General features: G+C 34.6%; 4 protein-coding genes across 5 annotated transcripts in view; 2 read left to right on the top strand and 2 right to left on the bottom strand.

Annotated features, from left to right (window-relative positions):
- LOC106664502 (tectonin beta-propeller repeat-containing protein) overlaps window positions 1-22,191 on the top strand; it is a 27,828-nt gene extending 5,637 nt beyond the window's left edge. The window contains exons 7-25 of one of the 2 annotated variants that reach the window (XM_014390267.1): window positions 399-560; window positions 1,111-1,262; window positions 1,321-1,435; window positions 1,498-1,628; window positions 1,689-1,817; window positions 1,877-2,033; window positions 2,088-2,256; window positions 3,622-3,725; window positions 7,525-7,667; window positions 7,732-7,927; window positions 7,989-8,259; window positions 8,309-8,508; window positions 10,917-11,126; window positions 11,194-11,286; window positions 11,338-11,473; window positions 11,534-11,707; window positions 11,760-11,887; window positions 11,948-12,006; window positions 22,106-22,191. In XM_014390267.1, coding sequence (XP_014245753.1) covers window positions 399-560; window positions 1,111-1,262; window positions 1,321-1,435; window positions 1,498-1,628; window positions 1,689-1,817; window positions 1,877-2,033; window positions 2,088-2,256; window positions 3,622-3,725; window positions 7,525-7,667; window positions 7,732-7,927; window positions 7,989-8,259; window positions 8,309-8,508; window positions 10,917-11,126; window positions 11,194-11,286; window positions 11,338-11,473; window positions 11,534-11,707; window positions 11,760-11,887; window positions 11,948-12,006; window positions 22,106-22,133 — 2,757 coding nt within the window. In that variant the 3' untranslated portion in view covers window positions 22,134-22,191. Of the gene's footprint in view, window positions 1-398; window positions 561-1,110; window positions 1,263-1,320; window positions 1,436-1,497; window positions 1,629-1,688; window positions 1,818-1,876; window positions 2,034-2,087; window positions 2,257-3,621; window positions 3,726-7,524; window positions 7,668-7,731; window positions 7,928-7,988; window positions 8,260-8,308; window positions 8,509-10,916; window positions 11,127-11,193; window positions 11,287-11,337; window positions 11,474-11,533; window positions 11,708-11,759; window positions 11,888-11,947; window positions 12,159-22,105 lie in introns of those variants that run through there. The other variant, XM_014390268.1, reaches the window with a different exon arrangement.
- LOC106664505 lies at window positions 5,561-7,023 on the bottom strand. Its single transcript, XM_014390272.2, has 3 exons — window positions 6,956-7,023; window positions 6,424-6,850; window positions 5,561-6,348 (listed from the first exon to the last, which is right to left on the bottom strand). The coding sequence occupies exons 2-3, from the start codon at window positions 6,838-6,840 to the stop codon at window positions 6,343-6,345; spliced, it is 423 nt and encodes a 140-aa protein (XP_014245758.1). The 5' UTR covers window positions 6,841-6,850; window positions 6,956-7,023; the 3' UTR covers window positions 5,561-6,342.
- On the bottom strand, window positions 12,249-21,914 carry LOC106664503 (X-ray repair cross-complementing protein 5-like). Its single transcript, XM_014390269.2, has 13 exons — window positions 21,563-21,914; window positions 17,665-17,842; window positions 17,515-17,608; window positions 17,287-17,461; window positions 17,134-17,228; window positions 15,262-15,360; window positions 15,073-15,205; window positions 14,935-15,000; window positions 13,288-13,420; window positions 13,033-13,221; window positions 12,771-12,974; window positions 12,532-12,713; window positions 12,249-12,469 (listed from the first exon to the last, which is right to left on the bottom strand). Exons 1-13 carry the CDS (start codon window positions 21,719-21,721, stop codon window positions 12,350-12,352), a joined length of 1,827 nt encoding a protein of 608 aa, XP_014245755.1. The 5' UTR covers window positions 21,722-21,914; the 3' UTR covers window positions 12,249-12,349.
- Window positions 22,171-27,344, top strand: LOC106664504 (coatomer subunit zeta-1). The gene is made up of 5 exons (XM_014390270.2): window positions 22,171-22,259; window positions 25,471-25,716; window positions 26,553-26,686; window positions 26,759-26,849; window positions 26,963-27,344. Exons 1-5 carry the CDS (start codon window positions 22,242-22,244, stop codon window positions 27,008-27,010), a joined length of 537 nt encoding a protein of 178 aa, XP_014245756.1. The 5' UTR covers window positions 22,171-22,241; the 3' UTR covers window positions 27,011-27,344.

Raw genomic sequence — 27,344 nt, 5'->3', positions numbered from 1 at the left:
AATAAATCAGAGATTGCGCTGATTCTATTCAATATTCATCTATAGTCCATAAATATCTTGGCCAGTAGATGCTATTTCAGCAATGGAAATGTTAATGTATTCAGGGTGTAGCAGAAATAACATAATTACTCACATAATAGCTTCTATCTACACTTATATGTAATATAATACCATAATTGTATAATAATTTTCACTGAATTGTTGGATTAATTAATAAGGAAAGAGGTTCCAGGTTCAAATTGCAGTGTTGCCTTCGAAAGTTTTTTACAGAAATTAATTTACTTTAATATTATTTTATTGTTATAAATAATATTGTAAACCTTTTAACTTGTATTGTCTGAAAATTAATTACTGTATCAGTAAAATAATATTTCTTTTATTAAAATGATTTTTTCAAGGTTTTTGCAGTGGGAATAGATGACAGAAGCTTATATTTCCGAGTTGGCGTCTGCCCTTCAGAACTGACCGGGAAAAGATGGCGCAGTCTCCAGGCTGCTGTGCAGATAAGCCGGGCGAGTAGCATCGCGAGTAATTTTAATTATAAAAGCTCAGCGTCTTTGGTAAATGGTGTTGTATAGGGTGTCCCAAAATTAACGCAAGATTTGAATTTACCGCCATTTTTGAAACCAGGCCAGAACAATATTTCAAAAATAATGAAAGTTTGGCGGCCGCAGTTCGAAAATTTTATACAAAATATGGTCAAAACAGTATTTTAACCTCATCAACTGTGAAAAGATTAATTAAAAAATTCAAAGAGGCAGGATCAGTTGGAGACAGTAAACACACCAGTCGTCCAAAAACAAGCCGTTCAAATGTCAATATTGAAGCAGTGCGTGTGTTGGTGAAAACCCAGAAACATCAATTCAGTGTCATGGACAAGAATTGATAGAAAAACTTACTTAGTTGAAATATTGTTAAATAATGAAAACATGTATCGTATAACGCTCCATTTTTACTAACCCTAAACTCTCAGCTATCAAATTGTTCTTTTTTCAGGGTTGCTAACAATTTACTGCAAAAATGGCGGCAAATTCAAATCTTACGTTAATTTTGGGACACCCTATATTATTCATATTGTACACTTTTATTATTGTCTATGATGATTTGTAGAACAACTCGTTGGGAAGTAATGATAAGTATGAATGGCTGGAGTCGCGATCAGCACCGACTTCACTCAAGGTGAAGCCGGATTGGCAGAAGCCAGTAGCTACTAGCCTACCCGCTTCAGAAGGAAGCATCGAAGAGCCTTGTTTTATTAATAGGTTTGTTATTTAAGAGTTTTTATGATTTTGTACAAATCGAGACGATTATGTTGTTCAGAGGATCCGCTGAGCCTAAACAGGAAGAACAAAGTCGCAAGCTTACTGCTTGGAGTCCTATAAGAAGTGTAGGTTCATTGTTAGGGCTTGAAGCAAATCCTGAGATTGATCCTCATGTAAGTAGATCTTTTTATGTACCTGAAATAATTTAATTAATATATTTATTTATTTGTTTTAGGCTGAATGGGATGGGGTTGTTTATCCGGAAAGAGAAGGAACGTGTGAGCCAGGTTGGTCTCAGGCTGACACACTCTGGTCGTGCGTTGAAGCCGGTGCCCTTTCATTAAACTTAGAAAATTTGCCTAATTGGTAACAAATTATATAATATCAAGAGCTGTTCAGTTTGTAACGTTATTTTTTTTATTTAAGGTTTGTAGATTTAAATCCATCTACTGGTTTTGAGATGGCACCGTGGCGTGGTAAAATATTAAATGCAATAAAAGACTGCCATAAAAAAACTATGAATGGCTATGAATCTATAGAAGTAGCAATTGAGATGTAATATTTAAAAAAATTCACATTTTTTAACAATAATTTAAAATATACAAATTATTTAGGACGTCATGTGTTAAATCTGTGATATGCCGTTGCTGTATCCCAGGAGAGGAATTATATGATGAATGCTGCCTGGAACTAGAATGGATCGGAAATAAGGCTTCAACTGTCGATACTTCCACTGTCTCCGTATTTTCAAATGACAAGACGATTACAAAAGTACCTTAGAATTATTTCTGCCTTGTGATTTGTTTCAAACCTGGTGCTTTTTAGTGCCAATTGTCAATGAGTGAGATCGTCTGCATGGCGTTGTGCAGTGAACCGGGCTGTCCGCGAATCGCAATTTACACTCTCGAATCGGCTGAAAAGGATATCCCGCCATTGAAGCTTCAGTTCAATGGTGATGTCGACCTGGATGACTGGATGGCCTATTTGTCATCGAGTGAGTTTTATATTTAAATTGTACACTTAAAAATCTAAAAATAACTATTGGGTTGTCCGGAAAATAATGCAGGATTTTGGTATTAAACAAAAAAAAAGAAACTAGTTACTTTAAAGCAATGTTCTTTAATCAAAATAATTTCCAACGTGTTGGTAACTTATTAATTCCGTCTGAGTAGAATTCAGAATTTTTAGAATTGATAAAGTCAATAAATGCATTTTCCAGTTCCGTTTGATTTTTGAATATTATGTGTTGTAAGTAGTGGTCCAGGTGTCTAAAAAAATGGTAGTCAGTAGGCGAGAGGTCCGGAGAGTAGGGTGGGTGAGGCAAAGTTTCATAGCCAAGCTCCAATAATTTTTGTGACGTTACACGTGACACATGTGGTCGAGCGTTGTCATGCAACAAAATGGGCCCTTTCCGATTGACCAAAGAGGGCTTCATTACTGCCAATTTCTGATGCATGGTATTAATTTGGTTACAGTATGATTCAGCATTGATGGTTTCGCCAGGATTTAAGAAGCTGTAGTGTATTAAACCAAATGAAGCCCACCATACCGTAACCATTACCTTTTTTTGATGAGTTGGGGGCTTTGGAAAATGTATTGGAGCTTCTCCTTTGTCGAGCCACTGTCCAGAACGTCTAGTGTTATCGTAGAGAATCCACTTTTCGTCACATGTAACAATTCTGGCCAGAAATGGGTCATTTTTGTTTCGACAAAGAAGTGATGCACAAACATCAAAGCGCTGATTTTTTTGGCGATCGTTTAATGAGTGTGGAACCCAATTTTCGAGTTTTTTCACTTTTCCAATCGCCTTGAGGTGGTCAGCGACGGTCGTTTTACTGACTTTGAGTTGCTCTGCAAGTTCTCGAACAGTTGTTTTGGGGTTTTCTTCCACCACTGATCGCAGAACATCATCATTAAGAGAGGAAGGCCTTCCACGACCTTCTTCATCTTCAAGGCTGAAATCTCCCTCCCGAAATTTTTTAAACCACCTTTGCACAGTGCACTCATTAACACAACCCTCGCCCCAGACTTGGTTAATGTTTCTAGCCGTTTGGGCTCCGCTTCGGCCGAGTTTAAACTCGTAAAAGAAAATCGTACGAAATTCTCGCTTTGACATTATAAGGATGACTGAATTATTTCCAAGTAGCGGAATGCTACAGAGGTAAACAAACAATATCATTTGGAAGAGGATTAATAAGTGTTGACATTCATACAAATGAGTAATCCTGTAAACGTAAACAGAATATTTTATATAGATTTTTTTTAATGAAAACTTAAAATCCTGCATTATTTTCCGGACAACCCGATACAATCAACAACTGCTGGTCAATCGCTACATCTGTAATAATTTTTTATTCAGTTCATGCGAAGCTAGCTGACATTGAAGGTCCACCAGGAGCATCCAGCATCTGGGCAACTACAAAGCTCGGTGATGTTTATGTGTTTGATCACTCAACATTGCAAGTTGGTATAATACTAGCTAGTTTTAATAATATACTTGGTAATTTCTTATATTTTTAATAGGGGACAGTATTCATGCTTATACCATATGGGGAAAGGACAAAATTGTTAGGGAATTAGTAAACCTTGAGTAATTGCTTAAGTTCAAAGTCTGGCATTTGGATTTTTGGGCATTGTGGATGATTTGAATTGAAGTGGTAGGCATGAACTCTTGTACACAAACATACATACTAAAACATTAACATTAACAGGATAACATTAGATTAGTTTGTATCATTAACATCATCTAAAACCATGTTGTATGACTTATGTGATGAACGTAAAGGTTATTTTACTATTAATTATTATATTAAGATTTAAAATAAATAATTAGTACAACTATGTGTAAGTAAAAACAAGAGCAATTGATTTAAAAGTTACACTAATAAAAAAATAAACAAAGTTTTATATTATCAAATTTTTATATTTTCGAAGTTTTTGTTTCTTTATACTTTTTCTGGGCGAATTTGCTAAAAATGTGTTCAAATTGAAGATGTGGTTCATGTTATAATCTTTCTTGAGAAACTTTTCTTCATATTTCTTCCTCAAATATAAATTGTTTTCTTCGCTTAACATGCAGGTAGACGTATGCCCAGCAATAATACTTGATATTATATTCGTTAAGAAATTTACTTCTCGAATGTACATTATTGTAAAAAAAAAAAATGTTATGAGCGCTGCACTTTTTTTCTCATTACATCCATCTATATTGGGGTAAACATATATTGATAGTCTTGCTACGAATTAAACAGTCCAACAAAATCAGATTCAGTTCCAAAAATTTCATATTCCTCCAGGGCATTAAGATTAAGATCATATGCATGCAAATCTAACAAATATGTTTCACAAATCTTAACTTCGATAAGCTCATGAATTGCTTCAGGTTTATGCTAAGCATTATGTCATATTTTTAAAAATAATCATCAGTGTGCGATTTATTCCATGTAATTTGCAATTCATTTCGTGGCAGGAATGCTTAATTGTTCCAGCATTTGTTCAATCTTCTTATTAATAACAAATAATATTCGCAGTACTGCATGTATTCTGCCATGTGAGTTTACTTATTAACATAAACTAAAGGCCTCAGTTCTTTATAAAACGCATCGATAAGCCGTGCAACACCCTGTTAATCAAGTCATGCAGAGTGATTGAACTGTTTGAATATTTTAGACTTGCTATGTGATAGAATGTCTAATCGAGTTAGACTCAATTTGTGCAAGCCACACTACATTCTACTAGGGATATGAAATTAAAAAATATCATTGATCACATCATCAAGTTAAAAAAGTTAAAAGTTGCGACACTTTCAAGCCCTGCATACATCATCTTCATTAAGTACATGCGAAAATTGAAACCACCAAATGCTCCACCAAGTTAAAAGTTGCGACGCTTTCAAGCCCTGCACACATCATCTTCACTAAGTATATACGAAAATTAAAACCATCAAATGCTCTGCCAAGTTAAAAGCCATGATGCTATACTCCATCTTCTCTAGGAACAGGCAAAAATTGAAACCATCAAACGCTCTGCCAAGTTAAAAGTCGCGATGCTATACTCCATCTTCTCTAGGTACAGGCGTGCATACACAATCTTCACTAGGTACAGGCGTGCATACACAATCTTCACTAGGTACAGGCAAAAATTGAAACCATCAATCACTCTGCCAAGTTAAAAGCCATGATGCTTTCATGCCGTGCATACACAATCTTCACTAGGTACAGGCAAAAATTGAAACCATCAATCACTCTGCCAAGTTAAAAGTCACGATGCTTTCATGCCGTGCATACACAATCTTCTCTAGGTACAGGCAAAAATTGAAACCATCAAACATTCTGCCAAGTTAAAAGTCGCAATGCTTTCATGCTGTGCATACACAATCTTCACTAGTAACAGGCAAAAATTGAAACCATCAAACATTCTGCCAAGTTAAAAGCCATGATGCTATACTCCTTCTTCTCTAGATACAGGCAAAAATTGAAATCATCAAACATTCTGCCAAGTTAAAAGCCATGATGCTATACTCCTTCTTCTCTAGGTACAGGCAAAAATTGAAACCATCAAACACTCTGCCAAGTTAAAAGTCACGATGCTTTCATGCCGTGCATACACAATCTTCAATAGATACAGGCAAAAATTGAAACCATCAAACATTCTGCCAAGTTAAAAGCCATGGTGCTATACTCCATCTTCACTAGGTACATGCAAAAATTGAAACCATCAAACATCTCACCTGTCTAGAACTTTCACACACCATTCCTCTAATTTCAACACACAAAAACAACCATGGTTCTTCTTCAGTTGAATCAATCAGTCAATCAGTGTTGTATCATGCATAGCAATTATCACCTCTGCCTTCATTAAAACAATACTTAGAGACAAAACTTGCTGATGACTTGGCTTCAATAGCTACATTTGTTTTCTTGGGAGTCCATCAAGTAAAGCAACTTTACACTGGCTACACAGTATTCCAAACACCAGTTTTAGATCATCATAACATGCTTTAAAATTGATCGATTATTCCCATAAAATGTAGCTATCTACCCACTGAGCACACACCACGACTCTCACTGCCACAAATCATTCATACCTGGAAAAAAGAGAAAAACATTAGTTATGTTATTACCATAGGAATAAAGCAGACAGCAATAAGGTTGTTACTTACATTTTGGTTTTGGTCAACCTTGAATGACAATTCGGTCAATTTTGCTTTAACAATGCTGGCAACTTTTGACATATCTTTGACATCATACTTGTCATGTAACTTCTCAAGTACTGCGTTCAGCATGTTCAACTCAGCAATGACAACGTCCCAACATCCAAATCGTTGAAAGAGTTTTTCGCAAGAAACATACTTATAAAGCAAACTTTTCTCTTCCATGGTGAGGACCAAGTGACCAAACAGAGTCAAGTTATAATTGTTGTCAAACAGGTACTGACCTGGCTCCCTGTATTCAACAATCTCATCATCAACAACCCTAGCCCTCTTTCTCCTCCTCATGCTCTGGTACAGGCGGACAGCAATACCGCTTCCAACCCATGCCAATGCAGCACATCCAAAGACTTTAGTTAAAGTTACCATATTTGAAAATCTGAAAATAAATAAAAAATTATGAAAACTATCAAATTGTACCTGTATCTATCAATGTTTGACATTTGATAGCATTTTTAAATCTATATTTAAAAGGGGGACTTACCAAAAGCACTTTTCAAAATTTTCACACAAAAGTGTTTCAATATTGGAAAGCAAGTATCCATGGAAACCAAGTTGTAAAGTGTATTTTTTTAAATAATAATTTTGCAAATATGTCACCTGAATTTTAATATAAATACAATGTAAAGTCCTACTTGCACTTACATATAGGGACTTATGTACAGTTTATCTGAGAAATATATAATCTATTTTCAATATATTATAATTTTTGTATTGAAAATTGGGGATAAAGCAAATTTGAAAGAAAACAATCATTGTACTATGCCAAGCTTTCGAAGAATACACCCTACAACACAACCTTGAAACTATTATTAATAATTTACAATTTTAACAAAATATGAACACCTATTTACAATATTGAAACTTATAGTTTCAAGAATAATGAAATGAATTGATTTTGCAATGAACTCAGTGAAACACGTGTCCATTCTCTACAAATATTTGATCTCGAACATTAAAAAATTTAAAAAAAGTAAAATTAATATCTAATCCATAAAAATGTTACTTTATTAATGTTTTAATAAAATAATATGTTTGTAATATTTATTGTAGAGACAACAAGTCACTGGTGATTTGTACTCTAAAGAGCTTCCTTGTAAAGGCCAAGAGATCCCTTGGAAACATTTGCTAAACAACGGCTTCCCGGCTGGCTCATCACTTGTCGTAACTGGTTTCCTTCCTGAAAATTTGGATAGGTATTATTTTGTGATAAGAAAAATTTTGATACTAGTAAATAAGCCAAAATTTGAAACTTTCCAGGTTTTCGGTGAATTTAGACTGTGGATCGGAAACGACGGTCGCTCTTCATTTCAACCCGAGGTTCTCTGAAAAAATTGTTGTGAGAAACTCAATGGAAAATGATACCTGGGGCACTGAAGAAAAAGAAGGCCATCTTACACTTACACTCGGTGGAGATTTTACAATTTTAATACTCTGTCAAGCTGATGGATTCAAGGTATTTTTTTTATCGTATATTTTTTGTAATATAAAATGGGTGATATAATATTTTCAAACAGATTTCGTTAAATGGAATGGTTTTCACATATTTTATGCATCGTCTTGAGCCACAAAATATCACTCATGTTAGAGTAGTTGGAGACGTCCAATTACACAAAGTCGTTTACAATTCCAAAGAAGTTATTGTTCCTTTGAACGAGATGGTCTGGAAACAAATGGGCGGACATTTGGTCATGGTGGAAACGTGTGCGGCCGGAGTCACCTGGGGGATATCTGCGGACAACACTCCGTACGCTTATACTGGTGGATGGGGCGGTATGTTCCTCGGAGGTGAGTCGAGAAGTCTAATCTCATATAACTTTTACTATATTAAGTTCAGCTTTGCAGGAAAGCAGTGCCGGAATAAATCAGATGACAGACAATTATAGCTGCTACGTTTATGAAAACCAAAGATGGAATCCTTTAAACGGCTTTACATCTAGAGGACTTCCAACAGACAGACCGAGTTGGAGTGACTCAACAGGCCACCATAAAAGATACAAAGACACTACACGCCTTCTTTCAAGACATTGGCAATGGGTTTGTTTTATTTAATTTTTTTTTTACAAAAAAAAACCACAATTATAAAATTATTTTTCTCAGTTTATAAGTAGTTTGACTATTATCAGTGGTCAAAAACAGATAAAAATGTTGGATTGAAATTAAATCAGTCTACACATAACAGTATTGATCATTGTTATTTTTTTTTACCAAACACAATTCAATAAATTGCTATTTCAACTAGCAATAATTGCATCTCAGTAGAACTTCATTTATTACGATATTGCCTCTGCGCAAGATTTGATATATATTTGCTTATTTGTGTATATAGTTATGTAGTTGTTTGTTTGGGTGAATGAGTAAGGGAGAGGGCCAATGGCGGATTTTCGAATATCCCATCGGCCCGTCAAAAAAATAAATAAATTTGTATTAAATTTGTGAGATATATGGAGTGATGAACGTATATTCATCTCAGATCATCCTTATCTGCTTACCCTGGTTTGATCTGTCAGACGTGTTTCACCATCTTTTTGGTTCTAGATTTAATACCATTCACTGAAAATGAAAAAACACCGAACACCCAAATTGTACAAACTACATTTAAATTAGTTTGATTAATCTCCTATCATCCTGACCTTCCTATTCTCGCTGGTTTGGTCTGTTGGATGTGTTTCACCATCTTTTTGGTTCGTTGTTTTAAACCAGTCACTAAAATTGAAAAAACAGTCACCAAAATTATTTTACTTGCCAGATACATTTTATTCTTTATTATTAAGTACATTATGGGAAAATTCCCAAGTAGTTCAGTCTTACATAATAGTTAATAAAACAACATTTAGGTATGAGTAATAAGAAATACGTTTTAAAAATTTATAAGCAGTACAACCCATGCCAAGTACAAAGTTAAAAGTAGATCTGGTACATAACACAATACAATTTAAAAAATAAAATTAATAGAAATAGCACAAATTTATTGCCACAAATGTATGGTGATTAGTGACTGTTAATCGATGATTATTCAGAGATCATGAGATGCGGTCTGGTGTGATGTTTTTGTGATGGTTTCAGAAAAACATTTTCTTTATCGTGCCAACGTTTCGATCTTTATTGAGATCATCTTCAAGGCCTGGGATTTACAAACATTGTTTAAATTTAACAAATACATGTAGGATGTGGAAAAAAGTGAATTTATCCAATGCAAAATATATTTTTTATATTCTATTCAATCAAAGTATTTCTACTCACTCAAAGTGTTTGTCTTCTGTGTAATTGTGCCATTCTTCGTGTCATGTTGAGAGTGCCAGTTATAAACATAAAACAGCAATATCTCACTGGCACTGGCACAGAAAACAAACACTTTGAGCCCTGAAGATGATCTTAATAAAGATCGAAACTTTGGCACAATAAAGAAAATGTTTTTCTGAAACCTACATCACACCCGACCACATCTCACGATCTCTGAATAATAATTGCCACAAATGACATTATTCAAATTTTTCTTAAAGGTATCAAATTTAAGCACAAAAACTCTATGCTGCCAAAATTATCATCAAAAGCTCACTGATAAAAAGAGATTGACCTACACTGTCTGTAACGATTTCAATGAAATTCAGGATAAAACATATTAAAATTTTTATTCCTTCTACCAGGGACTAGGAAATTTTTACTTAATAACTCCGGAAAATAATACATCCCATTCACCAACTTCCATAAAAAACATATACCAAAGACCCAAAAAGGGTCATGAGCCTTTTCCTCCTATCTGAGCCCCATTTTAAAACTGATGTATTTCACAAACCTTTTTTGGTCCTTTTCCAATTTGATTGAATAAGTCTGCAAATTACAAGGAAACCAAACAGAGGAACAGTAATCGAAAATACTCCTAACAATAACAAAAAAGTTAATTTTAATGCTTTTCAAATTTGTAAAGTCTGAGGTATTCCTTTTAATAAAGCCCGAATTGCGCTATCCTTTAGAAACCACTCGCTCAAAATGATTCTTAAATGTTAATTCATAGTCAATGCCATGCCAAGATTGTTAATGGCACACCAGTTCAAGAACACATCCAAATCCTTTTATAATAGTTCACAGTCACCAATGCAGTTCACTGTTCTGAAAAAAAGCATTTTGCTGTCTTCAATCTAACACTTTTCACATTTTACAAATGTATAAAAAGGAAACCACTGGGGATGTTTAATACTTTCAACTACAATAGTTAAAGATAAATTTCGGGGTGTCGGTGGCCCCAACGGTGTTTGTTGACCCGGTGCTCATCTCTGTAAGGCAACGGTCCTGGGTTAGAATCCAGCGGTCCTGCATTTGATCCTAACATACTTGCAAATTGGCTACACCAGCGGCAACCCGAGGGTTCATATAATCTCGTAGTTGAAATACCCTTGATTAATTTTTTTTTTAAATTAGGCATAAGTAAAATATGTTTTGTTTAGGTGAGTGACTGGGCCATTGATTTTCGGACACCAGGCGGAGTCGATAGTGATGGATGGCAGTATGCAGTTGATTTTTCGACCAGTTACCATGCTAACAAAACCATGACAGACTACGTAAGGAGAAGGCGGTGGGTTAGAAAATGCAAGTTGACCACATCTGGGCCCTGGGTCGAAGTCGGCAACACAAAAGTCATTGATATCTCTCTACAAGTAATTGACCCGTCTGTTTATATATTTTTCTTTAAATTTAACACAGAATAATTAAATTGCTTATCAGGTCTCAACAGGAAGAGACGCTATTTGTGTCTGGGCTGTCGGCTGCAACGGTGACGCTCTTTTCAGGATGTGTGTCTCAACATCAAACCCTATGGTAAAATACTGCTGTTAAAATTAGACGATTTGTCACAATGAGTTTCCTCAGGGTGATAGCTGGGAGCATATCCTCTGTGAACAACCACTTATCAGCATCAGCTGCGGTTGCGGTAATCAAGTGTGGGCTGTCACCAGAAATGGATCTACTTACTGGCGGTTTGGAATCACAACTTCTAACCCTCAAGGTGAATTTTTGAAAATTTTATATAATCCACAACTAAATTACACATATCGTTTTGCAACAGGTGATGTGTGGGAAAGTGTTGAACCGCCCAAAGGCTCAATGGTAAAGAAAGTGTCTGTCGCTCGCTGGGCAGTCTGGGTATTGGACAGCGACGGACAGCTTTTCGTGCGTAGAGAGGTCACCCCCGTTTTCCCAGAGGGGACCCACTGGCAGCCCATCAGTCAACCGGGCTTCGGTAAATATCGCGGTATTGTTTCACAACATTCTAACATTGTATTTCATTTCAGACATTTTCCGCGATATATCTGCAAGTGGGGATGAAGTCTGGGCGATTACCATATCCGGCACCATTTGCCGAAGGACTGGCGTCAGTTGTGACAATCCCGCTGGCTGTTCTTGGATCCGAGGCCTTTCTGTAGTTATTCTCATTTTATAGTTATTTAAATTAAATTGTTTAATCGTCTTATAATTGCAGGCTAACTGGGAGGCAATAAGTGTGCGCAGTTACACATCGAAAACACTTCCTAGGAATAGGTAAATTTTTCTAAGTGTATATATCTTATTTAAAAATCCTCGTTTCTAATATGTAAATATTTATTATTGATCTGTATTCTTAAATGTCATAATTAATGTTATCAACTCTGCCTAAGCTATTATATTTATTGAATACACACAATTTATGTTTATTTTCCTCTTTTTTTTATCAAACCTAATATGATTAAACCGTAATTTTTTTACGATAATATAACTAGAAAGTGGAATAAGAAAAGACTGCATTGACCAGAAGCAAAAATGAATTTATTTACATGATTAGACATACAGCACGTGCATTTACAATGAAAGTAACAACATATTCTAAAATAAGGAAAAAACTAAATTAATCACAAAATCTTTGGTTTGCCATTTTAACAAGTGTCGACTTGTTCATTGCTGACAAAGACTTGAATCCTTCAGCCTTTAGCAGTTCTCTAAGTTGGGCTACAGTTAATTTATCAGCCTGTAACAAAAAATATGAAATAATCATAAAACTTTTCTACCGAAATATGCGTATGGGCTCACCATGCCATTTTTCACCATCGCCAACGGGTTGTTGAGCTTCTGCAGCTTAGGCATTCCTACATTTAACGAAGTGCCAGGCCGTTTATTCGACTTAACGTTTTCGACTTCTGCTATGTGTGGACACTCGGTAAACTCGACATTGAGCATTCCAAGCATATTGCTTACATCTTCCAAATCGATGTCTGAACAGAAAATCACCGTTAAAGGTTTAAACTACATTAAATTTTAAAATTATTAACCTGTATCGTCATCGACTTTTTCCATGTCTTCGTATTCGAAGGCAAGGGACTCTATTAACTTTATCCTTGTCTGCCGTTCGAAATCGCTGAACATGTCCACCTTGTACGGTATTGTTGTCTTCTTGACTATTTCAACGGCGGCTTTCAGTTGCACCTCGCTCGGTTGACCGTTGTCTTCAACTTCATCGGGTTCGAGCATCATTTCTTTAAAAAAATATAAAACGTTGGAATAACGTACATGGTGAAGTGTTTTTGTTTTTACCTGAAAACGGAAGCCGGGAAGCAATGAATCCGGGAGGGTGTTCCCGCCCTTCGGCGTACAATTTGGCCTCAGTCGGATGCAAGGCACAAACGACTGGGCGCGAAATCATAGTCAGTGTAAACCAGCACAAAATCGAAAGACCTCGTTCTGTGCATCTTCTCAATAAATGTGCAAACACTTTCAAATTGTCTATAGAAAACAAAATTTGTTTAAGTCAAAAATTAAAATTATAAAAAAAAAGGTATAACTACTCACTTTCATCTTTCCCATACGGTTCTATAAAATATGGTTCAGATGTCGAGTGATACATTGGAATGTCTTCAGTTTTTACAAAACCTATAACTTCAAATCCCCTGGTATTTCTTGCCAATAAGGAGCGCAACTGGGACTATAATTAATTAGTTTATTAAAGGATTGCTCAAAATAACAATTGTAATAAACTTTCAAGTTGTCAATTTTCATCTCTGAAAATTAAAACACTACCCTTTGTTTGGGGTTAATTTTTGTGACAGACTTATAACTAAATTCGTAATACATTTTTCTCAATTTTTTTTAATCTGCTGTTTATTTTTGTCACATCTTAAGTCGGTTCATTTCACTCTGACATATTTACACACTGGCTGAGATTTATTTTTTTTAATTTGAGGTCAAATACGTTTTGGCTTGATGCCATCATCAACTGGATGTAGTCCCAATTAGTCCATTTAAAAAAATTAAAATTAATTTTTATACCAATATACCATCATTTTTCATACTAATAAAAATAGTTTTATTAACAATTTTTTTTTATAATTCATTGATACGGTTAGTAAATTTTCTATAGACTTAGAATAACATTTTAAAATTCTATTTTATTTTTTAATATCGAGTTTTGAGTGTTGCTCACCCCCTTGGCCGACAAAATGAGTGGAAACTATCAGGCAGGCTTTAGGAAAATATAAGTGGACTAGACCTCCCTTTGGTAGATTCTTGAAAAAGGTTTTGAATTCCAAGTGCCCACACATCACATCTTTATAGATTTTTTAAAGTGCTCATGATAGTGATGTACACCCAAGACTGTACGGGGCAAGAAATGAATATACCACCAAAATTCATTAGGTGGGCAAAATGATCATGGATACATCATGTGAAGTCCGGATCCTATGCATCCCCTGATTTCAGTACAGATAAAGTACTGAGACAAGGAGACTCTCTAGCCTGCCTCCTGTTTAATATAGCCCTAGAAAATCAGGGATGCTGACATCAGACCACAGGAACCGTACTCACCAAATACATACCTACGCAGATGGCATAGACATCATAGCACTATATTGCCAGAACTGAAGGGAGCATTCTTGCTTTGAGAGTAGCTCCTTAACCATGGGTATTAATTACCTTTGCTGAGGAAAAGACCAAAGATAGGTATGTAGAAAGTGATAATGACCCACTGAAAGATCTTTCAGAGAGTCAATGAATTTTATCCATCTCCGCTTCCAAATTAACTCCAAGGAGATCAGCAGGAGAATCATTAGGAGCTATTTTGGTCTTTCAAAATGTATAAAAAGCAGTTTGATCTCCAGAAACACAAAAAAGAATCTCTTGATCTTCGAAAGGAAAATTCTTTCGGTGCCGTAAAAGATAGGGATGAATGACGAAGAAGAACGAATAAGGAGGCGTATGATCTGTACAAAGAAGTGAACGTCATAAATGTAATAAAGTTATCAAGATTAAGCTGGTCATGTTGTGAGGATGGAGGATGGGGAAGTGCCAGCAAAAATAAATGGAAGGACAACTGGGCCTACTGTATTACTAAAATTAGTCTATGGTTTATATTTTTTTTATTTAGTACCAAGTTGTCATCAAAATGTACTCTTAATTAAATTTTTTTTAAGCATTATTTCTTAATCATTGTTTTTTTTGTACCTTTGTAATGATGATCTCTTTTCCTCCAACCACTGCAACTTCAGGCGCTTCTTCATTGTAGCCATTCTGAAACAAAATAAAAAATATAATCCACTTAAAAATTAATTTTATTATATACTCTTTTATATATTTCTTTACCTTTTTCATTTTATCATTAGTCGCCGTATTGCACGCTTGCCTTATGTCATCACTGTTTTGAAAATCGTCATCTTCCACACAATGGGACTCGTTGAATTCATTGGAAGTGAATTTTTTGAACTTTTTGGGCTCTCTTCAAAATTGGTCAAATCAGTTGTTATTAACAAAACAAAAAGATTCACGACTTACGAATAGAGTTTGTAAAGGGCAATTTGTAATTGGTACTTTGCCCCCTCATACTCTCCCAACTTCAAAAAACTCAACCTCCTCATAAACTTATCAGTTAACCTGTTGGAAAAATTGATAAATCCGATGATACATTATTTATCCGGTTGTAAAATAAGTTTTTTTTTTTTTTAATTCTATCCTCCCTGAATTGCTCAGGTTCTCGAGCAATAAAGGAGTAAAGTTTTTCACATTGATAGTTTTATAGAGCTTGAGATAAGTGAAAATCTGAAGAGGCAATTTCATACGAACACAGTGTGTAGCACATCCCAGCCAAGCTCTGACAATTTTTAGTGCATCAACCAAGAAACTTGGTGGATTCTCGAGCGATTAGACAATGCCAATCATTTTTGTTCAATCGCCGACTTTAATCGTTCTAATTCTGTGGGACATTGGAATTAATGGTTTGGTAGGGAGAAAGAACCTCACAATAAAGCACAACTTTCCAATCTCACCAAATGCACAAAACTGATTTTGAAAAAAGTTTAAATTTGGTCATCATGGACGATTGAAGGATCCAAATTGAAATTCTTTTGAACCAGGCGAGCCTCTTACAGATGTGCTTTCTTCTTAGGCATAATCACCATGCCATCAATTTTCCTAGCATTCTGAGCTGGGGATTTTTCTTTCCAGGAACAAAAATCCATCCTCTCCATTTTAAATTATTGGATGTTTGCTTTTTTATTTTAATTTTTTTTATTTTGACTTTCATCCTTCCATTATTTCCTTCTATCCCCGTTAGCTCTAGGGTGGGAAAAGCCTTATTGAAAGAGATTGTTAAGAAATGGGTAGTTGATCCCAAAAGTCAGTTTAGAATAAACTTCGACACATATGACATGGAAGCAGATAAAATTCATTGAAGGCATTCCTTTTTACACGAGTTCAATTTTGGGCATAGAATGGTAGATCGATATTTATGTGGAATCCATGATGATAACAATATATGAGTCAAGCGGTTTCAATATTTCATAATGGAGAGAGACAAACCAAAAATCAGCCTTGTAGCAAGTTTAAAAGCAACGACTTATTTATGGCATTGAAGGATGAGGACACATTAACTGTACCAGAGCTGTTAGAGAGATTTCAGGAATATCGTACAATAGAAAGAATCCGATCGCTGGGTTACGTTGTGAAAATCATGGGGAATCCATGAATCGACCCTCAGGAACAAGGAAGACCACATGGTTGGAATAGGAATAAAACGGAAGGGTTTATTTTCTATTAGGCCACTGAGGATGTGTCCTTTAAAAAAATGTTAAATACCGAAGGATAGTTTGCAAGAAGACTGAAACGCCGTCATCGACATCAAGGACATGAAGTTAAAAGTCCTGGTGAATAGATGCAATGTTGTGACAATGCCAGGCCTTACACAGTTGCACTCGCTCAGAGTAAAATCGCAGAGTTAGGCTACTCCACAGACTTTGCCTCTTCCGATTTTCACTTGTTTCGCTCCATGGACAACCAGTTAAAAGGTGGGAATTTTTTAATGAAAACGCTCTAATAACCGGGCTTAGGATTTCTTCTCATCTAAGTTATCAGACTTTTACAAAATAGAGAAATTTCTGCTAACAGAACATTGGCTTTACATTATAGAAAACTAAGGAAATTATGTTTTGGATTAAAAATACATTTTATTTTCAAAATTTGATTTTTTTCTGAAAAAGAAAAAACTTATGCATAACTAATCCCTTTTCAGGGTGTGCAAACAATAATGACTAAATAAAAATTGCTTCAAAATGCAAGAAGGATAAAATCAAAATTGAAATCAAATTTTAAATAATTATGGACTTATTTTACAACCCAATATATATGTATATATATTATTTTTTAACATACTTGTCGATCTGTCCACCAATTTGGCTTAAACTGGTCACTGGGTCTTTGCCTTCCCAATCCCTCAACAATTCTCCTCTTGAAGTTAGAATTAATTCCTTAAAAAATACACAAGTGTAATTTTTTTTGTTTACGTCCGTGCAGTTGTTTTATTACCTTGAAAAATTTGGAAGAATCGAAGTCTCCAAGGCCCACGACGTTGATTTCAATCTCATGGCGGAAATATTCCTCGGCCTGTTTCCTCGCAAGAAATTCAAACTCGGGTTTTCTGCCATGGGGATTGTCGTCATTTGTGAACAAGATGACGCTTTTCGAATAGACTTTGGCCCCGCTGAAATAACACTATTAAAACAAAGCTGTGATTCGCAAGCCGACTAATTTTACCTGTTGTTGATTAAGGACTGACAGTACTGCAATACTTCACCCAAACTGTAACCACTGCTATGGCCAAAATCACTTTGTATTTTTACGCCCTCATCTTATAAATAGCGAACGGATTAAAATTTGAGTCAAATTGTTCAAAATACAATTTACCTTTGACTATTTCTGACAGTTCATTGATCTGTTTGACTGTGGGTTCTCCCAGTGGTTGTAACAACACGGTGTTAACTTTAGCATGGTTTCCTTTGGTTTTCTCAGTCCCATACAGTACAATTGCAGTTAAATCATTTGTTTCTTTTTTGCATATATGCAACAATGCATTCTTACAAAACTAAAAAAAAAAAAAAAAAAACATTTTTTAATTAAATAAAGTATATTAAATTGTAATATGTCTCTTGAAATTAAGTTGAATATTTAACAAAAATATCAAAATATTAAAACTAAGCACTATCAAAATAATATACATAACAATTAATAAATTTTACTCACAAACAACCGAATAAACACATTAAACAAAACTGAAAAATTGTAAAATGTTGGGGCCTGAGACAATGATTGATGAACCATAATCAATCATCATGATCTGCCTATGCTCTATAGATTTGTCAGATATATTTCACCATCCCGCCAAGATCAGTAGGCATGGTGAATTAACTATACAAAGAATAATCTAGACATATTTAAATCGTTATTAATTTATTTATTTACAAACAGCTTTTTTGATAGCCTGTCAAAGTGAATCAACACAGAAACAACAAAATAGTGTCTTTGCAAAGAATATACAAATCTTTACAAAAATGAACAAAATTTTTTGATAAAAATAAAAGTGTAGTCTCAAATAAAACAGGAACACAACTATAATTATCAGACTAGTGAAAACACAAAAACGAGTAAACCACAGAAATGCATCATCTATGCACATAAGCGTACCAAGCAATTTTTTTTTAATACATTTCTCAGCAACTACATTTGTCCATACACTGACAAAATAAAAAATACATTTCTTTTTAATACACTTAAAATTTCTTGTTAAGATGAATTCGCATCTGTCATCTGGAAATGCATGATGAATTCATCCCTGAATAATTCAAGGAATTCAATGAAAAATATCTAAACCCAAAAACATTTTAAAAATTAATTTATTCATAAATTTACCCTGTCAGACCAAATAGATTTGTTGGAATCTTACAAAACTATGTGTTATTTACATACAAATTGATCTCCAATGCAAATGTGCAGAAACTTGGCAAATTCCAAAGGGAGTACCAAGCATTTGAATTTTTAAAAATATTTCTCAACAACAATGTGTCTTCACAATGACGAACCAAATCAAAACTATGCAGATGCAGACAAAAGAAATTAAAAAAAAAAGCATTTCTTCTTAAAATATTCAAAATTTATCCTGCATCTTTCATCTGGCAATAAATACTGAGTTCGCCCAGAATAGCTCAAAAATGGTAATCATAAACTTCTTTATAAAATGTACCCTCTAAATACACACTGAGTTCATCCAGAATAAATGAAGAAATTAAATGAAAACCTATAGAAATTATATTTATTTATAAATTTCTTTATAAATTTACCCTGTCAGACTAAAAGATATATTAAAGTCTGACAAAAGAATTATATCCACACAGACAGATCGCCAAAGCAGTTGTGTAGAAACAGTGATAAACAACAAAAACAGTACCAAGCAGTCGACTTTTTTAAATTCATTTCACAGCAATTTTATGTGTTCACACACTGACAAACCAAATCAAACACCTTGCACACGCAGAAAAGGAAATTTTTAAAAATGTATTTCTTTTTGGTAAAATTTATGCTGAATCTGTCGTTTGGCAATAAATGCTGAGCTCACCCAGGATAACTCAAGGAATTCAATAAAAACACCTAAACCCAAACAGCATTATATTATAATTATTATAAAGCTGGTATGTAATGATAAATTTCTTTATAAAGTTTACTCTCTAAATACACACTGAGTCCATCCAGAAAAACTCAAGGAAATTAATAATGAAATAAATAAACCTAAAAACCTACAGAAATTGTATTTATTTATCATTTTACCCTGTCAGACAAAATAGATTTGTTAAAGTCTGACAAAAGAATGTGTTATATCCATACAAATCTCCAATGTAGATCTGCAGAAACTTTGAAAAAATTCCAATATGCGTACCAAGCATTCTGACTTTTTTTAAATATTTCTCAGCAACAATATGTGTCCAGACAATGGCAAACAAATCAAATTGCACATATAGACAAATGAAATAAAAATGAAGTTCTTCTTAACACATTTGACAATTTTCTTGACAAAATTTATTCTGCATCTGTTTTCTGATATTAAATGCTGAATCCACCCTAAATAACCCAAGGGATTAAGCAGAAAATATCAATTCCTAAGAACTTTTCAAATAATTGAATTTATTCACAATTTTTTAAAAATAGAATTTACCCTTTCATACCAAATAGATATTTTTAAGTTTAAGTCCACACAGATTGTACCCCAAAGACAAGGTTGGTCAGAGACTGTGACAAACTCCTATAAGAGTACCAAGCACTTCAATTTAAAAAAAAAAAAACATTTCTAAGCAACTTTACATGTCAATGCATTGACAAACTAAATCAAACACCTTGCACATATAAGCAAATGAAATAAAAATGCAATTCTTCTTAACACATTTGATAATTTTCTTGACAAAATTAATTCTGAATTTGTTTTCTGATATTAAATGCTGAGTTTACCACGAATAACCCAAGAAATTAAGCGAAAAATACCTATTCCTAAAAAGTTTTCAAACAATTTAATTTATTCACCTTTTTTTAAATAGAATTCTGTCAGACCAAACAGTTATATGTATTTAAATTTAACAAAAGGCTGTATTAAGTCCACACAGACTGATCTCCAAAGACAAGGTTTGTCCGAAACTGTGACAAACTCCTACAAAAATACCAAGCACTTCAATTTTTTTAAATACATTTCTCCAAACATTTGAATTTATTCATAATTTTTAAAAGATAGAATTTTCCCTGTCAGACCAAATAGATATGTTTAAGTTTGAAAAAAGTCTGGATTATGTCCACACAGACCTATCTACAAACACAAGGTTTGTCAGAGACTGTGACTGTACTCCTATGTACCAAGCACTTCAATGTTTTTAAATATATTTCTCAGCAATTTACATGCCCATTCATTGACAGACCAAATCAAAAACCTTAGAAACATGGGCAAGAGAAATAAAAATGCAGTTCTAACACATTTGAAAATTTTCATGGCAAAATTTATCCTACATCTGTTTTCTGATATTAAATGCTCAGTTCACCCTGAATAACCCAAGGAATTAAGTGAAAAATACCTATTCCTAAAAACTTTTCAAACAATTGAATTTATTCATAATTTTTAAAAAATAGAATTTACCCTGTCAGACCAAACAGATTTGTTTAAGTTTGACAAAAGACTGTATTAAGTCCACACAGGCCTATCTCCAAAGACAAGGTTTGTCAGAGACTGTGACTGTACTCCTATGTACCAAGCACTTCAATGTTTTTAAATATATTTCTCAGCAACTTTACACACCCATGCACTGACAGATCAAAACAAACACCTTACAAACGTGGGCAGGAGAAATAAAATTGCAGTTCTAACACATTTGGAAACTTTCTTGGCAAAATTTATTCTGCATCTGTTTTCTGATATTAAATGCTCAGTTCACCCTGAATAACCCAAGGAATTAAGTGAAAAATACCTATTCCTAAAAACTTTTCAAACAATTGAATTTATTCATAATTTTTAAAAAATAGAATTTACCCTGTCAGACCAAACAGATATGTTTAAGTTTGACAAAAGACTGTATTAAGTCCACACAGACTGATCTCCAAAGACAAGGTTTGTCAAAGACTGTGACAAACTCAAACAAGAGTACCAAGCACTTCATTTTTTTAAATACATTCCTCAGCAACTTCACACGTCCATGCATTGACCAACCAAATCAAACACCTTGCACACATAGACAAATGAAATAAAAACAGCCAGTTATTTCCCTCCTCAGCATACCTCTATGCTCTGCTTGAAAAAGGGTGCTGCTTGGCCCTCTCGCTCGAACATCTGCCGGGAGGTGTCGACGAGGAAAACGACGCAGTTTCTGCCAGAAGGCGGCCCGTCCCAGTTGCTCTCTTCTCCGTCGTCTTCCAAATCGTCGATGTCGAACTCCATTCTGACCTGTTGATGGCCTGGTGGGTTGTTTTGATCGGAGTACTCGACTTGGGCGAGGTAGCGTTCTCGGGGTTCGAGCGCGCAGCGGGCACTGATCAAACTCAGCAGTCAGCATGCACTCAGTGCTGCTGGCCAAAAGTACCAACTCAGTACCATTTGCCATCAAAGAAAATTTTTCTGCCACTCCAGCGTTTTTTTAAGAGAAAAAAAATAAATAACACTATGCCAGTTTTAATTTTTACTCTGATACTTGATCCTACCACATATCAAAATAAATCCTCAGTAAATATTATCAATTTTAAAACACATAAATAAAGTAAGGACAAAATTTGGTTTAGAGTGAACCCTTTAAACAAATTTTTATGCAACATTCATTTTGTGTAGTATCATACCAAGTATGACCTATTGGTGACATCGATTCCACAAGGGCTACATGTTTGATGTTCTGTCCTTTCCAAGGAGGTTCTGATGCTTCTGTTCAGCTAAACTTGGGCCGCTTGACATACACGTCATCTCAACTATGGAAGGACTGTTGCTGGTATGAAAATGTTTAAATAACTAATAATTTACATTATTTTTTCAGTGCTTTTCTTTGAATGGTTAAACATAAAATTCAATCAAACACAATAGCGCTATAGTTTATTAAATATGTATGGTTAAAAGTTCATATTTTGCTTGCAGTCAATAAGATTTGGTCTGAAAGAGCCTAAAAAATATATGATCTGCTTTGATTTGCCTCACACTCAGGCAAGTGGTATTTGCTGAATGAAAAGCAAGTATTCGCCAAATGTGATGAGGCACAAATACCACAACGATACTCAAGAGTCTACGACTAGAAATTGGCGGGTCTGATTGACTGAGTTCATGGTGGGTACTGTTCTGCGAGGCAGTGAACACTTATTGAACCAGCACTGGTTTTTTGATGTTATTCAGACCCCATAAGTGACCCAGAGCCCAACATTTGATTTACTGAGCTTAAAAACTTCTATTTTGATCGTTTGATCGAGCTTAACTGAAATTTGTACTTTATTCATCTCCGATCGTCCTGTTTTGCTCATTCTTGCTGGTTTTGTCTGGCTATAATGTTCAGAAAGGATCAAACTGAAGTTTTATTACTGATACAAAATATCCATTTTAGAGGTATAGTATAATGAATATTGGGTGATTTGAGACAATGGTGGCTCTGTCCACCTAGTCTGCACTCTTATCGTGGTTACTGCTGACTTGACAGGTTCTCCGTTGATCCTCTCGTTGTGCTCTTATCAAAGCAATACCATGAACTGGAGCGTCGATAACGAAAAAGCGGATAAGGCGGCTAAGGCCGGGACATTTCATCTTCCAGACTTAAACATTACGATCCGGCCCTCTGATGCTAAAACTGCATTAACTATCATGGCAAACAAAGTGGCAGCGTTAATAGACCAAATCGGCAGAGATACTCTCATAATTCACTGTCAAGAATTGGCCCTCAGAGGATCTGACTCAGGGAAGGAAGGTCATCCTTTCCTCCGATTAAGAATAGGTCGGCTAGGTTGACCCAGGATACTAACTTTTTGGCCAAAGCCTGCATATGTCTGGCCCATAGAGAAAAGTTGTTTGATGTGTCCCACCTAATTCAAGGGTGCAATTCTTTGGTTTCATATAAAGAATGTGTAGGAATGCCATCTGATATGAGAATGGTGCTCCAGCACAGCAGCGATTATTTGGCTGGATCCCCTGTTCTGATTATTGGAGGAAACAGGGTTGTTTTATTGTCTATAGTATTGATAATTTTGAGACATCTAGTGTGTTTTGAGAGTGAATGTATTAGTGTGAGATTTATAATTTTTTTTTAAGACTTATATCAATAGTCATTAACATCAATTGGGAACAACTAAAGGAGTTTCCCCATTAAGCTCCTACTGCTGTGCTTCATTTTTCATTCTTGACTTGTTTGGTGATGGCCGAATCATTCTAAGAAAAGCACATTTTCATAATTTAAGAATATTTGCGATGAACCCGAGACAATGCAACATATTTTGTTTGATTGTCCGGAGTATGAAGAAGCAAGAAATGCCATGTTCGAACAGATCTTTAGTTATAAAGAGGTAGAGAAGCCCTTCAATTTTAATAGCCTTGTAGGTTCTGAAAATGAAATGGTATTTAAAACATTGTTTGAATTTTTAAATAAAAATAAACTAATGGCTTAATTACCAATTAATTAACACAAAATCTGTCTAATTATTAATTTATTAATAATTGACATTGTTACTTATGTAGCAGTATTTATATATTTATATTAGTAATGTATTATTTATTTATTTACCAATTGATTATTTATTACCACTGTAAATACTGATTTATTTATTTATTGACTATTTAATTGTTGTTTGTTAATATCGGTACATTTGTATAGATATTTATTAATTGTTTATTTATTAATTGATTATTTATTAATTGATTGATTAAGAGGTGGGGAGCCTGGGTAGTTCTGGGGGTGCTGGGTTGGCTGGCTCGGGTTTTCTCCGGAGGGTGCTCCACATGCAAAGGGCAAATGGTCCCTGGGAAGTGTGGAGGATGTGGACTTTTCCAGGGAGCCCTGTGGCCATGTACGGTTTTCATCCACGTCCGCCAAAATTAAGTGTATACCCGAATGAGAAGCGGGCGTATGTGGTGGTGCCCTTTGGGGGTGGCCTGGGTCGGTTGGCATAGTCACCAACAAAATGACATTGTCTGAATTTCAGTAGGGCAAAGTAAAAAAAAATTTTGTTTTTAATCGGAACATGATTGAAATTAATGAGACAGTTTACAGCATCTTCGAGATTGTCAAATTACATTAACCCAGAAGAACTTTTTTCTCTTTTTTTGTGAAAAGTTCAATCTGGGATGGTTTGTCCACTTCTGTTTCTTCGATAACTGCGAGCAATTGTTCTTCTGTTATATTAAAGAACTGATTATGTTGGGGGCTGAAATGACCTAGCTGTTGATAATTCCTGGAGATGGTGGACCTCAAACTGCCGACACTTGGGTACGGGTAATTCTGGAAGCTTGCGTGCAATTTCCATTTTTGTGTAATTTCTATAAACTACCGGCTTTCCTACCTTTGGCAGTCTGGGATCAGATCTTGGTGTTATACATCCCGCTGCCGGAATTGGGCTCCAGGGTCTGTCAACAGCTGTCATTTCAGGCGTCAATGCATTTTTAAATCTAAACCCTCTCACTCACTTTTAAATACATTCTTTTGTATTTGCGTACTATTCGCTCAGGATAGTAGAGTACTTGTTTAACAATCAACAAAAATCAAATTTTCCATTAAAGTTCAGACTTAGTTTTTATATAAGAATTATTTGGAAGAGCTCTTAAGACTTGTACAGGCTGCCTCAGTCTTACAGAATTGCTTGTTGGATGTGTGATATGAAGAATTAGTTGAAGAAAAAAATACCGGGAATATTCTTGAGCTGAGGCACAAAGACACCACTGGAGAAACTGTTCTCTAATATCAAAGTTGGAGATATTCCATATAATTTAGTGCTGGTTTGATAGAACAATAGTCAGAACATTCTGCGACTTTGCAGCAAGCTTATTGAAAATTTGTCGTTCACTCATCTCTGATCATCCTGGCTTACTCTTGCAACTTGCTAGTTCGTCAAATGTGTTTCATCACATTAGGAGTTGGTCGTTTTTGTGATGATCGGAGACAATCTTGAACTACACATTCATGATTTCAACATATGTAACAATTTGACTAAAATTATTGTCCGATTTTATAGGATCCGACTTTGTACACTGTCAAAGGAATTGCTATATTGGACAATGACGGCCACCGGGTCTTGGCAAAGTACTACGACTCGCAGATATTCCCAACCGTCAAGGAACAGAAGGCTTTTGAGAAAAACCTCTTCAACAAGACGCACAGGGCTAATGCTGAGATCATAATGCTCGATGGGCTCACTTGTGTCTACAAGTCGAACGTCGATCTCTTTTTCTACGTCATGGGCAGCTCTCATGAAAATGAAGTAATTCACTTTATTCCATTTATGACTTTTTTAAATAAATTGTCTTCCTGTTCAATTTTTTTATATTTCCTTGAACTGTACGTTAAATTATGACTATTTAATATGTAAAAAGTAGGATTTGGTTAGGATTGATAAAACACAATTTTAGCTTGATTTTTCAGTCTTGAACTTTCTGAGGGTTATTTGAACTATTCTATGCATTTTCAATCAGATATGTGGAGTTCAGGGCTTCTGCATCCATAATGAAAAGCTCAAGGCAAAACAACGTACTTTTCATTTCTACCTCATATATTTTTTTAGCTATTAGAAAATCCTCTTCGATAAAAAGACAAAAAATCCTAATTTAATATCTTTTGATCAACTAGAACTTCTAGAAGTCTAGTAGACCATATGAGCAATTTCATAGCATTGCCATAATTAAAAAAGAAAGACACTGGATTGCCTCGGGTGTCCAAAATCTTGTAAACCAACTTTTATAAAGCACCTCACTGTAAACATCATTACATCATCTGAGTCATCATCAGGACACACAACATACTCAGACCTTTAGAAGCAATTTTTGACGCCATTGATGTTTTATAAAACTTTATAGACTGAAAAAAAATTAAATCAAATTTAAAGCAACTATTTTTGATTAAGGTTTATCTGAAACTTCCTGTCCAGTTAGATAAATTTATATTTAAAAAACTAAGTTGATAGTCACTGTTGATTACAAAATTTGCAGATCAAATATTAAAAATCAAATGAAAAAGTTTGTACTTTTTTATTGGTATTATTATTTTAAACAAATTCACCATATTTCCGTTTGATTTATCATATAAATTCCTCAATTTTAGCTGATTTTGATGAACGTACTCCAATGTCTTTACGACTCGATAAGCCAGATCTTGAGGAAGAACGTCGAGAAAAGGACGGTCTTTGACAATTTGGAAATCGTCATGCTTGCGATGGATGAAATCTGTGACGGAGGGTACAGTGTTGTCTTATTTTATTTCTCCCCCCCCCAAAAAAAAAAAAAATTTTTAAGTGAATTTATTTTTAGGATTTTGCTTGAATCTGATGCATCGAGTGTCGTCCAACGGGTAGCCTTGAGAACAGACGACATCCCACTGGGCGAACAGACAGTGGCTCAGGTAAATTTGTTGTTTTGCATTATTGTGTACCCAAAATGTCTGAAATTTTTACAAATAACATTTACGCTCAGTTATGTAATCCACTTTTAATTTTGTTAAAAATATATTTACAGGTTCTACAAAGTGCTAAGGAACAACTGAAGTGGTCGCTGTTAAAATAAATCCAAGGAGAATATTTGTTGATAAAGATGTAAATATTATTATTATTATTGAATAAAAAAGAAGCTGTAATAGCACTTAAATGAATGTTATGAAGAAATATTCCAAATGTGCAATTAATTGCATAACATTAAAGCGATTGTTCATTTTGATATAATAATTTATTGATATAAAAGAGTATTAAAGATTTTGTACATACAAACCCCTCTAAATTTCCATTCCTTTCTTACATAATTAATGTAAAAAGTTTAAAAATCTGTACAATACTGCTGATGCATATCTTAAGCAGTTAAATTTACAAATAAAATCGATCAACGCTGCATATATAAAAGTTAA

The sequence above is a fragment of the Cimex lectularius genome, unplaced genomic scaffold (assembly GCF_000648675.2).
Source record: "Cimex lectularius strain Harlan isolate CLEC.00 unplaced genomic scaffold, Clec_2.1 scaffold8, whole genome shotgun sequence".
NCBI lineage: Eukaryota > Metazoa > Arthropoda > Insecta > Hemiptera > Cimicidae > Cimex > Cimex lectularius.
The sequence above is the reverse complement of the archived record's forward strand: the minus strand, read 5'-3'. Positions and strand labels throughout refer to the sequence as shown.